Source organism: Vespa velutina, chromosome 19 (genome assembly GCF_912470025.1).
Source record: "Vespa velutina chromosome 19, iVesVel2.1, whole genome shotgun sequence".
In the NCBI taxonomy this organism is placed as follows: Eukaryota; Metazoa; Arthropoda; class Insecta; order Hymenoptera; family Vespidae; genus Vespa; species Vespa velutina.
In genome coordinates this window covers 2,749,547-2,766,061 of record NC_062206.1, presented here as the reverse complement: position 1 = coordinate 2,766,061, position 16,515 = coordinate 2,749,547, and the positions used below count along the sequence as shown (strand labels likewise).

Genomic DNA, 16,515 nt, shown 5'->3' with positions numbered 1-16,515 from the left:
ATAAATGATTCTTTAAATGTGTTCACAATATCCTTTCATTTAGGTAACTACACCGATCAACAGCATCTCTGAAAGGATAGATGTCTCTACGAAATTGAACGATCGTCCGAACGAGGAACATATTGGACGTATTTATAGTGCATCTCCAACATTCTCGGATTTTTCATCATAGTGTTCGACGTTAATCTTTTCTTCATTTCGTCAAACTATTCAATTATGATCTATACTCGAGTATAACTTCGTACTCTCGAGATATAGTATTATAGACAGGTCTTTTTACTATTTCAATCGGTAAGTATGATTATAAAATCGTTCAAGGACAAACTTTTCAAACAAGAATTTCGAAAAAATTTTAAGGCTCTAATTAATCGAGTGGTATTCGTACGTACACGTAATGACCTAATTGTTCGTTCATAAATAATATTTTTTATAACCATTTCTCTCGTTGACATCTTCGAGTATACTTTTAAAAAAGGATTAAATTGACATATAATATTTGATTCGTTTTTATGAGAAAAATTTTGATCCTAATCATTCGTTTTTATCATCCACTTATAGAGAGAAATGTTTCTGTAAAATATACAATATATAATATCCAATTGATTTTTCAATCGTGTTAAATCCAAATATAATTAATTATCATGTCCGATAATTAAGACGATATTATACAAAGTTAGAGGCAAATTACTACTTGCAGCACGATAAGAATTGCTAGGTAAGAGAAAAAACACTATGAATAATGATGATAATGATAGTTTTTAGTCCTATAATTATTATTGATGATCGTGTCTATATTTGTAGTAAGAGAAATTAATGAATATAAAGAAAAATTCGATTTTCCATGTTTCTTTCAATATTGATTTTTTTGTTTTTGCAGAAATTACTATTGCATATCGAAAAAAAAAAAGAAAATGGATTTAACTATAGGACTATAAGCGTCAAATATAAGGCTCTTAAATATTTTCACGAACATCGATTTTGAAATATTTCTTCCTAAATCGGCTGTACTTCATATTTCAATTGCATCGTGTGTCTCGAAAAGCACTGCTGTTTTTTGTACGATAATATCTAATAGAATCTATATATTAGAACAAAAAAGAAATCTTAGATAAATAATTATATAATATAATCGTGTTTATGGAGAAATCGAATTTGCATAGTATATATTATATATATATATATATATATATATATATATATATATATATGTGTACATTGTACATAATACCGAATCATTGATAGCTTTCTTTACAAAAAAATATTTGCATTCTTTAGAATATTACTATATATTAACAATATTGCGAATAAGGAGATAATTATTTCATAAAAAAATAAAAATATAAAAAGAAAAAATAAAAAGAAAAAAAAACAAACTTATAAACGTCAATGTGTCGACGTGCCAAAAGAAATATAATGGACGGTAGATTTCAATTAGAAACAAAGGAAGACGAAAAAAGATAGTAGAAGATCGTATTGAACTTTGTAACTGCAACGAAAATGAACATGTGTTGTAATAGAGTACTGCATGTGTAAATGTAAAACACCATATACTCGTGATGTAAAATAAGCAACGTAGTTACATCACTTAAATGCAATTTTTGCAGATTAACAATAATGTATAATCTGTTGAATTATTATTATCGATTATATATTATATATATAATTGATATATATATATATATATATATATATATATTAGTTGGTGATTTGAAAAGTAATCTAAATCATATACATATTTTTTGTTTTGAGATTTTTTTGACATTTCAGTTTGAATTATTTAAAAATTTTTTTTTCTGTAATGAGGCAAGCAAAACAAGTATATTCATTTTTGAAATCAAAAAAAAATTAATTCTCTTTTATGTAATTTTCAAATTTTTAAAATAACGTGTTAAAAAATATTTTTTTTTTAATATCTCGAATGATTTAGACCACTTCCATAATCACCGACTCTTGTATATGTATATATATACATATATATATATATATATATATATATATATATATATATATATATATATATATATATACATAACTGCCGGCGATAATAAAATTTAACTAATAGAAAAAAAATTTTTTAAATAATTAATGTAAATATTAAGATATAGTTAAATATTATAGTAAATGAGATATTAATTGTTGATATTTATAATACCAAAGAATTATGTTACTTTTCGTACAAAAAATTTTAATACGAATCAAAAGAAGAAGAAGAAAGAAGTAAAGAAATTAAGGGAAAAAATATCGATTTAAAATAACTCGTAGTTGTGAGCAAACAACTATTCTTCCTATTGACAAATTATTACAACTATATTAAACATTTTTCTTTACAAGAGACAGTTTCAAAAGTAATATTCCTATTAGAATTTCATTGCTAGTTTATATCTATATCTATATACATATACATATACATAAACTAGCAATAAAATTCGATATATATATATATATATATATATATATAATAAACAAAAAAGCACGAAATTAACTATTACTAATCGTGTCATTATAATGCATACATTCATAATTCGCGCGTAATAGAGTAAGATCACGTGGCAACACTAAAAAGATCAAAACAATTACCATTTATGATCTATAATTCTCGTTTTTATGAACGAAATTTAATATTTATTGTGCCAAACAATCGTTAGCTGTTTAATCAAAAACAAATTAATCTTCGACCTAGTCGAGATATATATGTATATTAGGTAAGATCGTAAAAATTTAATAAATTATTTGTTAATACATTTTATATATGTACCTATATATATACATATATATATATATAAGTTAGAGAAATAGGATGCAAAAGTTAAATGTGAAGAAAATGATGGCCAAAAATCAAAAGAAATATATGTATTCGTTTAAATTTTATAGATGCACACTCTTGATATATATTTGCATTCATGACGAAGTTGCATTGTGCATTTCCGGTGCATAAATCATTTCAAATGAAATTGCACGTAGTTATTAGTATTATTAAAAAGTTCATGTTTAATAGAGTGAAAATCAAATGGTGGAAGATAAACAAAAAATCAAATCCTACATAGTCCAAATATATAAAAAAATAAATAAATAAAAGATTGCAGATCGAATCTTTGCTAAATAAAAAAAAACGATTTAACATATTCTAAATAATATAAACGATATACGATATAAATTAAAAAATATAAGTAAAGGAATACATTGGAGAATATAATAAAAATTTATAATTAATGTGATACACATTTAAGCATTATGTATACCTCTTAGTAATTAATATCGTTAGTATGATCACTAGAGCCATGTCTTTTATATGTAAATAATAATTATAGAAAGAAAAAAGGAGAAAAAAATAATGATAACAATGTTCGAATTTTACATACATTGGTGGACGTGTCAAGTTCCTTCATAAGTAAAAATGATAAAGCCTAATTAATTAGTCAGTTATGTAGACATCAAAAATGATTTTCTAATCTTTTACATATTTCATTTATAAAATTCTTCACTGATTACAACAAGAAAATAAATCACTTGCAGATATGAAAACTTTCTGTTTTTTGGCAGGAAAGTATGAGCCAAAGACTTACATATAATAATAATAATAACAATAATACTAGTAGTAATAATAATAATAATAATAATAATAATAATAACAATAATAATAATAGAAAAGTATCGCTAATGTATTAATAAGAAATATAAATTACTATATCAAAGGTGCATCATTATATATATCGTATATATACATATATAAATATATACACACTTCTAAATATCATAGATTTAGAAAACAAATTTTTCATTACGTTTGCAGATTAAATATATGTCTATTAAATAAAAATGAATAGTTTATGATGTTTTAAAAGTATTATAAATTTTTTATAAATTCTAAGAAGGTATGATTTCCATGTTATTTTTTACTTATACAGCAATGATTCTACAAATATCCTTTATTATCCGATTTTTTATTTTGCTCTTCAATTACTGGAATGATTATTTTTAAAATATGTTAAAAAATGAAAATAGTATATAAAACTTTATTTTAAAGTATTAAACACAATATCTTTGTTTCTGTAAAAAGGTAGAACTTTAAACAATAGAATATATATATATATATATATATATATATATATATATACATATATACATATATATATATATAAGATATATATATATATATCTTATAGTAGCCATATTGTATCGGTAATAAAATAACTATGTACAATGTTTAAGGTTTATTATATCGTACTTTTTGTCGATCTTGATGACCATAATATTCGTTCATTATTAGTTTACAAAGGAATAAATGAAAAACAATGATGAGAAAACATATACTAATCCAGAAAAGAGTAGGTAAACCTCCAAGTTGATGACCATGCTTATGTAAAGCCATTACGTGATGATCGTGAGCTGGAGCTATACAAAATTAAAAAGTATATTTCACATATTCGTATCATTTTATAAATATGTATTAATACATACCATCGTCTACAGCATGAACATGTAAAGCATTTCGTAAATCTTGCATGTGTTGATAATCAGATGTTATATAAAGTATAGCAGTCAATGGTTTAGTTAATTTTACTGGAAAATTTGTATAAGTTTGACTTAAAGAAACTGGTGCATCTAAACAACCTGCATCGCATCCAAAATATACGCTGTCACTTTTGTCCAAGGCTACTCCCAAAATTGCACGATTATCTTCTCCTACTGTTACTGATATATTTACATGAGTTACGTTACCATAACTTATTCGTCTGTAAATATATAAAGGAGAGAATTTGTTTTGTTATATAATAACGATATATACTTCATATCATACCTAAATAAGTAATCTCGATGGAGATATTGCGGATCGATATTAAACTCCAGATGTTGATTAGTAAATCTTAAGCCTCCAAGGCTTAAAACAATAGCTTGCTGTACTGCTGGAGGACCTCCTACCATTAAATGATGACAGCTTCGTTTTTCTAACGTTAATAACCATGCATCGACAATCTCATTTACACTATCAATTGATGAAGTATCTTTCCATAATTTGGGAGCATCTCTAAAAATATACATTATTAATTGTCTAATATCTTTAGATGATATAAAAAGAGATATTTAATTTATTACAATGTGTGATGACCATGATAACAACCCTCGTTAGTTGCAATTTTTTTTTCTACATCTACAAGGCCTCGTGGAATTTGAGAAAGCACCAAATACATTGTAGAATTAATTTTATGACCATTAATAGCTCCTGCAGCTTTAGAATCACTTATTCTAAAACCAGTAGACCAATAACTTTGCCATACTTTTACATGTTCTTCTTTTAAACTTTTCTGTTGTTGCATTATTGCTTTTTTTAATATCTACATTAAATAAAATAAATATATAAATTTAAATACATAAATGACAAATAAAAAATATAAACATTTCATGTATGTAATGTTTAAAAGCAATACTTACGTCTATGGCTTTCCTTTTAGTTACATCTCTTTCAATATGATATCGTTCTGATGAAACTGGTTCACTGTATTGTATACTTGTAAGAAATTCAAGTTTTATAGTACTCCTTGCTTTAATTTGTATCATTTTCGGTGGATCTTTATAAACTATGGATATTACAATAACTTTATTTGAGTCAGATAGAGGAATGAATCCAGATATTAAATTATACTCATGACTAAAACCATCCACTTGTATCCTAGACGAATACATAGTTATTTTATGTAGCAAACTTGAGTAGACAAAACTTTTACAAGTTGATATTAATATTTACTTAATAGTTTCTAATCGTGAATTAGCCCAATGTGCAGCAGTTAATGGTTTCAATGGTATCTCTTGAGAAAGTGATGTAGGATTAACAATTTTCACATCCTGCACTAATATTGCATCTAAAACTCTATGAGCATAATATTGAAAACTCAAGTGATAACCTTCTCTGAGACATTGATACTTATGAACAATTCCAGTCGTGAAATGAGTGACAGTAGCTTCACTATAAAAACTATTTTCATATAAAGGATGAGAAACTAATGGTTGCCATTGTATAGGTAATAATAAAGCTCTGCCATGTTTAATATACATCCAACCCTCTGGTGAGACGGGTATACCAAATACTCCATTACCAATATATGGCAAGTATTGATGTTCTTTTTCCAAAGGTGGATTATGAAGTATATTTACATTATATTCTGCTGCATCGAAATAAAAAGTAGACAATCTTTCAGTCATACAATGATGTTCGAACGCTATAAAAATAAAAAATAATTCTTTAAAATTGTATACCAATTTTATAATATAATATGGTCTTACTTAATATTACCTTCTATTGGTTCTCTGGCTGTAGAGAAGAGCCATTGTGCAAATTGTGGTCCAAAATATAAAAGTACGCCGCCGCAGATAAGAATGAAAAATAAAAGTTTACGATAAGAGTAATTAACATCTATCAAACGACGTATTCGTTTTCCAAATTCACGAGCATCCAGCATGCCACCTGTCCTCATCGTAAAAACGATGATGTTTAGAAATTATAGGCGTTTTTCTTAAACTGCTTGAAAACATAACCTTTAGGAATCAAAGATCTTAATGCGAGTAGAAATAATTTATTATTATCGTCTCATTATCATTTTATTATTAGCATCTAAGCTAAAAAAAGTATCGATTTAATTAACAATGTCTTATTACACTTTTCCGTAAATTTCGTAATAACATCATTTGTCTACCATTATGAGTAAACAATAGAAAAAATTACTAACATCTGTGACATATATGACGTAAGATTATACTCTGTCCACTTCACGTGAGTACACACTAGACTATCGAATTTGTTAGCTACTAATCGAGATAACTCGATTATTTCAAATACACCAATCAGAAATCGTTCGCTCTTGTATCGTTTCATTGATTGGCTCATTTCGAAAAATCGATATATATATATATCGAATTATTTAAAAAAGACCGCAAAAGTTTCTATTTAATTGCTATAATCAATATCATCTGTTTTTTACAAAACGATAAGTTTAAATAAATAAATGTATATTCGAGTATATATATGTATATATACTTTTATATTAAAATCATGATAAATATTAATTTCTAATGTGTTTCTTTCTAATCATGCGTTGTACCGTGTTACGATAGCATAGTGTTATGATATTTTATAATCAAAATATTTTTTAAATTAAAAAAATATCTATTATTAAAGTAATTTGAATAAAAAAATATCATAGCTTACTTTACTCGAATTTCTATCGAGAAGGACGGTAACTATCGTGGTTCCCGCGGCACTTCCCGCACATCCTCTTGTCATTTGGGATACTCCCCTCCATCCTACCTAATACCTAATATTAATAGCAAAACGGATCTAATCGGAAAATGTGAAATTAACATTGATTATAAATAAAATATCAAATAATTCTTATCGCTATAAATTTTTCATTATTAATTTAAAAATTATTTCAAATAAAAATTTCACATATATCTCAATGTTATTAAAAGACAATTACTTTGAAAAATTCAATTGTTATAAATCAACAAATCTTGGTAAAGACATAAGAATTTGTACATATCATTTTTCTCACTTTTTTCTCTCTGAACTATTATTGAAATTAGAGAAAAGAAAATACAAAAAAAAATGTACCATATCAAATATTTTCGTATAACTTTGAAATATGTTTATACAGTGTCAAGCGTTACCAATCTATACGATGGACTGTACCGAGAACGGATGCAGGGATAGATCGGTGTCACGTGGACCCTCCGGATATACCAGCTTCCTAGTCTTGCTCGCCTACTTTATCATTATTTCGTTTCATCGGAAATGTTCCGATACTGGTAAGGACATCCGTATACTTTTCTCCGCTACCTTTATTTTTAATACTTCATCTGTAAACAAATTTAAAAGCCAATACTCTCGACATAAATCCATAGAAAGATATTGTATATATTTTATATAAATTATTAAATTAAAAACGAAAAAAAAATTCTGATTAAGATTTTTTTTTATGCATATGACTAATACACTTATGTCTATAATATTGATATTAATGGGATGAGACCAAGTCCACGTACGAAGCGTCATTTTCCTGGTAGCTCATAGGCAGACGTAGATCCGGATAGACTCATGGAACTACTCATTCCGCGCGTATCCCTAAACCTCCTGCCCTAAATCCATCCGGATTCCACTCCCTACCATGAACATGAAGCATCAGTCAACTACGAGCAATGCATGGTGGTGTATTGCTTCGAAAGCAAGGTCGATTCCCGCGTTCTCGTTTCCATCGTTAAGTTCCTCCCCTTGAAGAACTATTACCCCCTTCCCTATCAAAAATCCCTTCGATCAGGCTCACCCTCGACTTGTCCATCCCGAAACGATTTTTATTTCCTCATACAATAAAATACACCAATAATTATAACAATGATAATGATAAATGGAGGGTGTAGGGTATTAAAAAATACAAAAATAATAACAATGAGAGATATAATAATAAATATCTACATTATTAGAATGTATTGTTTAAGTATTGTACTCTCTCTCTCTCTTTCTCTTCGTCTCTCTTCCTCTCTCTCTCTCCCCCTTTTTCTTCCTCTCTCTTTCCTTTTCTCTCTCTCTCTCTCTCTCTCTCTCTCTCTCTCTCTCTTTCTTTCTATTTAAAATTATTTTAATAATTTTAATAATAATTGAAATCTTTTTTTAGGATGTATAAAGTAAAGGATTTAATGGTAATAAAATATGACAGAGGAAAGAGAAAAAGGTATTGCGGAAGTAGAAAAATTTGAAAGGATGTTGTAAAATAGGAGGAAGAAACGGATGAAGCGCAGAAACTGTGTATCTATTGATACGCGAAGTCATGAAGTGGAGGGCTCCAAACTAGCAAAGCGATGTCAACTTGATGATGATATACTGGATGCGAACTTACTGACTCCCTCTCTTTTTTGCCTTTTCCTTCTCTTCCTCTCTTCTGTTTCCATTCTTCTTTCTCGATTTTTTTCTGCAATGATCATCTAAGACATTCAATAATAAAACTTCATTATAATAATCAATTGTATAATTCCTTTTTTTAGGATTGTCTTATTTTGAAATCGATTTAATTTTGATGTTTAAGTATCTTGAAAAATAAAGAATGATAAATTGATCTTTTAAAAAGATCTATCCTATTAAGATCATAATCGAAGAAAGGAATAATTCTGTCTTTTAGACTTTTTCTACAATGATCAATATATTTAATTAAAGTAATTAGAAAAAATGTGTCCATCTAAAAAAATAATTTAACAAATACCGTCAATTCTAATTAATTATTATTTTGCAATATCGATAGAATTGCACATTAATATTCGAAAAATAAAAATGAAGTTGATCAAGATCTATAAAAGGATCAATACAAGGATCAATATAAAAATAAGATGGATCACAAGGAAGTAAAGCTAACATAAGTCAGAGATGATGGAAGTGGAGATATATACATAGAGATGTAAGGGTGTGGGAGAAGGGATGAGAGAGAAGAGAGGGAAGAGGGGAAAAAGGAAAAGGGGGATCTCTCCCGGTTTTCTATCTCGCTGATTTCAGTCGGTGAGCCGACATGCACGAAAGCTCCCCAGCATCATCCACGTAGTCATCATCCACAGATAGAAGAAGAAGAGTCTTTCCAGTTTCTCTCTGACCGAAGGACGCTAAACATTCTGGTTCTTTCGGGAGTTCTATATCGAATTAAAATTAAAGAACAACATTGTGTTAGAAACCATGGATCGATCTATCGATCTTCGTTAACGATCCAAGTTTGGACTTTTGAACAAAAATAAAAAAAGAAAAAACAAGAAAACAAAATCAATCAGTGTTTGATTCACTTGTGTTCGACTCTCTCAAAGTGAAGTGCAGACTAAGTGAAGTCTATCTTAGGATCATCAAAACGGATTCTACTATTAGAAAACTCAATAAATTAGGTATGTGTGCGTATATTAGAAAATTTCTATGACATTTCTAATCGTTCGATTCGAACGATTTTATCTATTCTATCAAATAGGAAGTATGAACAACGATGGACATTGACTTTTAAGTTATTAAGGGAGTTCATTGACAGATCTTCTTAGGTGATAAAGATCTAGGTATAAATATAAGATTTATGATGGATGATGAGAAGGGTTGGGGGAGGGTGTAAGGTAAGCCAGATGACAGGGTCGACAGTCAACGCATAGCGATGCAACATCGGACACGCGGAACAGCACATCCTCGGCTAATTAGAATATAGCTGTTTTTTATGAGCGTGGAAGAGGAAGAGGGAGCCAATGGATGAATACGGTGGAAGAGAGGGGAGGGTCACCCATGATCGTGATATTTATTACACGGACCCCCTGCCGGACATTAGTATTTAACTCTGCTTCTATACTAGCAAATACTGGTGGAGGCCTTCACCCTTCTTTGTTCAGGTGGTTGGAACAAGCCACCATTTCTAGAAATCTTTCTTATTCTTTCCTAAAGAAAGAGAAAGAATTTGTTTGTGAAATATTTTCATATAAATAATATAAAAATGTGTCTTCTCATCAGTTCACATCGTCTCTTACATTTGTTCGATCTTTTCAATGAGTTTTATATTCTTTAAGATTACCAATCGACCTGATAAACTTCCGGTTAATCATATATCTCCCTCATCGAGTGAGACTGTCCAATGTCTTACTAAACGGGCGATAGTGATTGAGGTACAATGCCAAGCGTAGTGTAATTATTTAATAGAAGATAAGAAGGTCTACTAGATCTACTTTAGCTTCGAATCCATGGTTAAATGTTTGACCATGAAAGTTGACAAATTTTTTCTTTTTCTTTTTCCTTATTTCTCTTTTTTTTTGGATTCATTCGCCATGGATTGACCCAGTTTTTCGCGACACTTGGAACAATGAGTAGCGTTTAACTATACCGTTCTGAAGTGCATTGAGATAATTATTTCTTTGCATCGTCTTTGACCGAAATGAATAGTTTCCTTTTCCGTAGATTTTCATTCTAATGACAGGATTCAGGAAAACGTTTCTTAAGATCGTTCAATCATCGAATGATCTTGATTGCACAGGTACGGTGTTATGTACAGAGATCAGCATCCTACGTAAGAACGCTTTCTCAGGGGTCAGGTGAAGTGGTTGGTGAAGATTCAAGATAATTGAACAGTATAATCCATTAGTAGTCCATTTGCAAAAATGACGGAAACATCTAGAGAAGCTGATGTGCCTGACTCGGAAAATCCTGATAATGCGAGCACGTCTTTGAATTTAGCATGTACTCCTGCTAATAATGGCAAACCACTTCCGGAGCGTGGAACGTGGAGTACCAAATTGGATTTCATTCTTAGCGTGGTAAATACAAGAACAATACAATAGAACAAAAGTTGATTAATTAATATATATCATCAAAAATTATTTTCATTTTCAAGGTTGGACTGGCCATTGGACTCGGGAATGTATGGCGTTTTCCTTATCTCTGTTATAAAAATGGAGGTGGTGCTTTCTTGATCCCATATTTCTTAACATTGGTACTAGCTGGTATACCAATGTTCTTTATGGAATTAGCTCTCGGTCAAATGTTAACAGTTGGCGGTTTAGGTGTTTTTAAAATTGCTCCACTTTTTAAAGGCATCGGTTATGCCGCTGCTGTGATGTCCTGTTGGATGAACGTTTATTACATTGTTATCCTTGCATGGGCGATATTTTATTTCTTTATGTCCATGCACAGTGGTTAGTATAACATTATAATTCTTTCTTATATTAAAATTATTTAAGAAATTATATATCTCTAATTTTGTTCACCTTCTTTTTTAGAATTACCTTGGGGTAGCTGTAATAATTACTGGAATACAAAATATTGCGTAAATCCTTACGATAGAAGTTCGTTACTTTGTTGGGATCAAATGACAAGGAATCACAATGTAATTAAAATGTGTTCTGTTAATCAAATGAATGTCACCGTCAATGAACTCACAGATCCTGTAAAAGAATTCTGGGAGTGAGTAGGATGATAATGCTCATTTAGAAAAGAAATAGATAAAGAAAGAAACACGAAGAAAATTAATGTATCATTTCCTATGTTCATAGACGTCGAGCATTACAAATTAGTGATGGAGTAGAGTATGTAGGTACTATACGTTGGGAATTAGCTGGTACTCTATTATTGGTATGGATTTTATGTTACTTTTGTATCTGGAAAGGCGTAAAATGGACTGGCAAGGTAGTTTACTTCACTTCACTCTTCCCTTACGTTTTACTTACGATTTTATTAATTCGTGGGATTACTTTGCCTGGTGCAATGGAGGGTATAAGATTTTACATCAGTCCAAATCTATCAAAATTAAAAGAGTCCGAGGTAAGTTAAAATAAAAAATGTAAGATGTTATTAAATTTTTCTTCTGATTATTAAAAATAAGAAAAAAATTCAATAGGTCTGGATAGACGCAGTTACACAGATTTTCTTTTCCTATGGACTCGGTCTTGGAACATTGGTTGCTCTTGGTAGCTACAACAAATTTACCAACAACGTTTACAAAGATGCCCTAATCGTTTGCTCGGTAAATTCATCAACCAGCATGTTTGCTGGCTTTGTCATCTTCTCGGTTGTTGGCTTCATGGCTCATGAACAACAAAAACCTGTAGCCGAAGTTGCTGCTTCAGGACCAGGATTAGCTTTTCTTGCTTACCCTTCTGCAGTCCTTCAATTACCAGGTGCACCTCTCTGGTCGTGTCTTTTCTTCTTTATGTTACTTTTAATTGGTCTGGATTCGCAATTTTGTACTATGGAAGGGTTCATCACTGCAATGGTAAACTCTTGTTTGACAATTTTTTTATTTATTTATTATTCGAATAAAATAGATATTTATTATTTTTATAAAATAGGTAGACGAATGGCCTCAGTTATTACGTCGACGTAAAGAAGTGTTTATTGCGATAGTCTGTGCTTTATCTTATCTCATTGGACTCTCATGTATTTCGCAAGGTGGAATGTACGTCTTCCAAATCCTGGACTCTTACGCTGTATCTGGATTCTGCTTACTTTTCCTGATCTTCTTCGAATGTATCTCGATCAGTTGGGCTTTCGGGGTGAACAGATTTTACGATGCTCTTCGGGATATGATCGGTTATTATCCTCTAATGTGGTGGAAATTTTGTTGGACTATAACAACTCCGATGATATGTGTCGTGAGTATTATAAATGTTATCAAAGAAAATTTTATGTTGCACATAGTAGTTTGATTAATATTTATATAGGGAGTTTTTGTCTTCAACTTGGTGCAATGGACACCGGTAAAATACTTGGATTATGAGTATCCTTGGTGGTCACACGTATTGGGATGGTTCACAGCATTATCGTCTATGCTTTGCATACCAGGATACATGTTATATGCATGGATGAAAACACCAGGTGATAACAGTACGGTAAGTCAGAGATATAAAAATTAAAATGAACAAATAATAATAATAGAATTGTACACGTTTTTTTTTTTTTGTTACAGAAATATAAATTGTTAATTCGAATAGAAGATGATGTTGCAGCGTTACGAACAAAAATGGGCCAACCATCGGTCGAATTAACACCACTTTAAAATGTTTAGTCCTTGTTTTTCTCAATTACCTGGATCACAGGGATCTATTTTGACCTTATGAGATATGAGGAGAAAGAACGCAACACTGCCGTTCTCGTTGCTTCCAGAAAGTTTCAACGCTTTATGCGTATGACAATTGAATCGGCTTATTAACTAGCCAATCTTGTAGGTAATACGTCGATCTATCGCGAACAGTGCAATATAAACAATAACAAATGATATTAATAGCGCTATTTGTTATTATTACTTCGGACATATTGGAAAGGACGAGAATTCTGCTTCTATTATTAATCGTTGGCGTTAAAACTCTTGTAAAAAGTTGTGTAAAAAAAAGGAAGAGTGTGTTATATCTAATGTAGGCATATGCCAACAAATAATATATACACGTGTCTTTATGTGCAATGTACTCATAATACGTTATTAGTTTGAGTTGCACTTGTATGCTCTTTAGGTTGAGAATTTAGTACCTTTAGAAAGATCAATATATGTGTGTGTGTATATATATATATATATATATATATATATATATGTGTACACATAAACATACACACGTATAGAGTTATATTACATAAACGTAGGTATATAGGATATATAGATGTGTATGTATAAAAAGAATAATATATGTCAAAAGTTAGATTTAGTATGCTTATAAGATCGCATAAAGAATTATTAAGAAGAAAAATCAAAAAACAAAACAAAAAAAAACAACAAATAATTTATTCGTTATTGTTTATCACACTTAATTATTCTATTTGAGTTTTAACACCAATCGTGAAAGAGTAAATGAAATGACGAAAAAAAACCAACAATAAAAAAGAAAAGGCAAACTTCAATTAAAATCATTACTTTACTATTGAGTATAATCAAAAGAAATAGTGCATGTACATGCATATGTATATGCATCCGTAATGTGTTCATATAATGAATATAAAATGATGATCATTTGTGGATCGACGTGTAGACGATCTCCATTTCGAGTATTTCTTTTTTTTTGTTTCATTTTTTCGAAAAAATACAAGATATAAGACGAATAGAAAAAACATTCACTTAATTCGATAAACATTTAATGCGACTGTTATTAAATTCGATTTCGATTATAGCATATTGTATGTACAACAAAAATATCAAATCTGTTATTTATTATTTCATTAGATTGATAATTTGATTTATTTCAATTTAGAAATTAAATCATGACGCGCTTAATACAAATCTCGGTTTAAATTTCGCGCCAAAATAGAATGGGCCATTTGGCTTGTCGCATACGAAATATTATTTATTGCAATAATATTACTTTATAACTATTATTATTATTATTATTATTATTATTATTATTATTATTATTATTATTATTATTATTATTATTATTATTACTAATATTATTATTAATCCCTTCATTTATTATTAATATTTATTATTAACAACGATCTTTTTTTTTTTCAATGACTTTTTTTTTGAAACTTTAGTCTTTTCTATATATCTTATTATATTTATTACGACATCGAGATCTTTACGTCGGTTGTTCGTTTTTATTTTTTATTTTAATCATTAAGTTTCATTTCGCATAAAAAAATTTTAATTTCCAAGAGACATATTGAGATATACGATCATAATAATATCAATCTACATTGATGCCTCCAGTACATGCTGTTAACGAAAATGTTAATTAATCAGTATAATTGGATTTAAAAATAACATTGTTTTATTCATATGAATTGTATTACAATGACACGTCAAATAAATTTTTGTGATTATGTAACTCGGTAGAACAATGATAATAATCCTTCACTTTTTTAAATTTGGGAAAATACTATCAAAGTAAAGATAATAATTAATTAATGGTAAAACATAAAAGCGCTTGCATAATAAGCTTATAAATTATTTGATTTATCCGATAATGATTTGAATGAAAAAGAAGAATATTTCTATAAATCAAATAAAATCGCTGAAAAAAATTATACCGATGTTATTTGTAAACAGAAAAAATATTGTCAATTTTTATTGAACATATTTTTTCAGACTGTATATTTTGCGCAAGTGTAATATGTTCTGTCATAATCAGATTTTACATAACCTGTATATTTTGTATAAGTATATAAAATAATCTGCCAAGCAAATAATCCAAACCCCTCCAAAAAACTCAGTTATATATTATTCCTATTGTGTTATTTAAAACAAAAAATAGCATTAATAATATATCTAATGCTATTTATCATATTGGATGAAGATTTTGATCTAAATCAATCTTAAATTAATTTACATTAAACTAAAGTAAATAAATCAAAACATATCTTATTTATTTATCTTTATATCCTGTATTCTATATTCTGGTGATCAGTCTCTACATAGATTCTCTAGTAAAAAATTAAACATTCTAAAATATAATTCCTTTTTTCTTGAATTTTATTCTGTTTTTCAATCCAACCATCTCATATGAATTATATTTACTCTTCTTTCTTTACAATCTAACATTCTTTTATATAGATTATACAACACTCTTGATTTGATAGATTTTTCTCTTAAGTTCTAAAGAGGATGCTTCTTTGATAAGACATAGAGATTGTAATGTAAATTGATTCTTGAGATTTATATTTACTATAATATTTTTGTTTATTGAAATATAAGTATGACATAGAGAGTTATTGTCATATAGATCAAATATATGGATTAAAGTTAAATTATACAGTTATTTAGCCAATTAGAAATATTGTATAAGTTACCTTAAATAAATTCTTACGTTTCTTGTTATTTCTTGATTTAATAAATTCTTAAGTTTTTTGTTATTTCAGACAACGCATGATATAAGAATAGATAGTATTTATATATTCATCATCTTGAATTGATGTTGACAGAATTTAAATAAAACTTTCATAATTATACACAATTAATGTTAATGATATTAATTATTTAAATTATTGTTAATTATTTTAATTTACATTATGCATATACGTAATTCCATTTACTTTTATTTACTACA

The 16,515-nt window shown here is 28.7% G+C and overlaps 3 protein-coding genes across 15 annotated transcripts in view; 2 read left to right on the top strand and 1 right to left on the bottom strand.

Annotated features, from left to right (window-relative positions):
• LOC124955706 (metabotropic glutamate receptor 7-like) overlaps positions 1-1,942 on the top strand; it is a 38,663-nt gene extending 36,721 nt beyond the window's left edge. For 10 of the 12 annotated variants that reach the window (XM_047510530.1, XM_047510529.1, XM_047510525.1 and 7 more), the window contains one exon: positions 44-1,942. The gene's annotated coding sequence lies outside the window, so the exon portion shown is untranslated. The remainder of the gene's footprint in view (positions 1-43) is intronic. The other 2 variants (XM_047510527.1, XM_047510528.1) reach the window with 2 other exon arrangements.
• Positions 1,943-4,196: 2,254 nt separating this feature from the next.
• Positions 4,197-6,764, bottom strand: LOC124955754 (uncharacterized protein KIAA2013 homolog). Its single transcript, XM_047510636.1, has 7 exons — positions 6,290-6,764; positions 5,744-6,215; positions 5,431-5,668; positions 5,095-5,333; positions 4,799-5,026; positions 4,459-4,733; positions 4,197-4,392 (listed from the first exon to the last, which is right to left on the bottom strand). The coding sequence occupies exons 1-7, from the start codon at positions 6,468-6,470 to the stop codon at positions 4,205-4,207; spliced, it is 1,821 nt and encodes a 606-aa protein (XP_047366592.1). The 5' UTR covers positions 6,471-6,764; the 3' UTR covers positions 4,197-4,204.
• A 2,781-nt stretch (positions 6,765-9,545) lies between these two features.
• LOC124955620 (sodium- and chloride-dependent GABA transporter 1-like) lies at positions 9,546-16,227 on the top strand. 2 transcript variants are annotated; one of them, XM_047510295.1, is made up of 9 exons: positions 9,546-9,906; positions 11,025-11,304; positions 11,382-11,682; positions 11,767-11,950; positions 12,040-12,307; positions 12,384-12,758; positions 12,835-13,137; positions 13,207-13,374; positions 13,452-16,227. In XM_047510295.1, the coding sequence occupies exons 2-9, from the start codon at positions 11,149-11,151 to the stop codon at positions 13,539-13,541; spliced, it is 1,845 nt and encodes a 614-aa protein (XP_047366251.1). In that variant the 5' UTR covers positions 9,546-9,906; positions 11,025-11,148; the 3' UTR covers positions 13,542-16,227. The 2 variants fall into 2 exon arrangements, with proteins under 2 accessions (XP_047366251.1, XP_047366254.1); XM_047510298.1 differs by lacking the exon at positions 9,546-9,906 and adding an exon at positions 10,036-10,659.
• Positions 16,228-16,515: the final 288 nt, after the last annotated feature.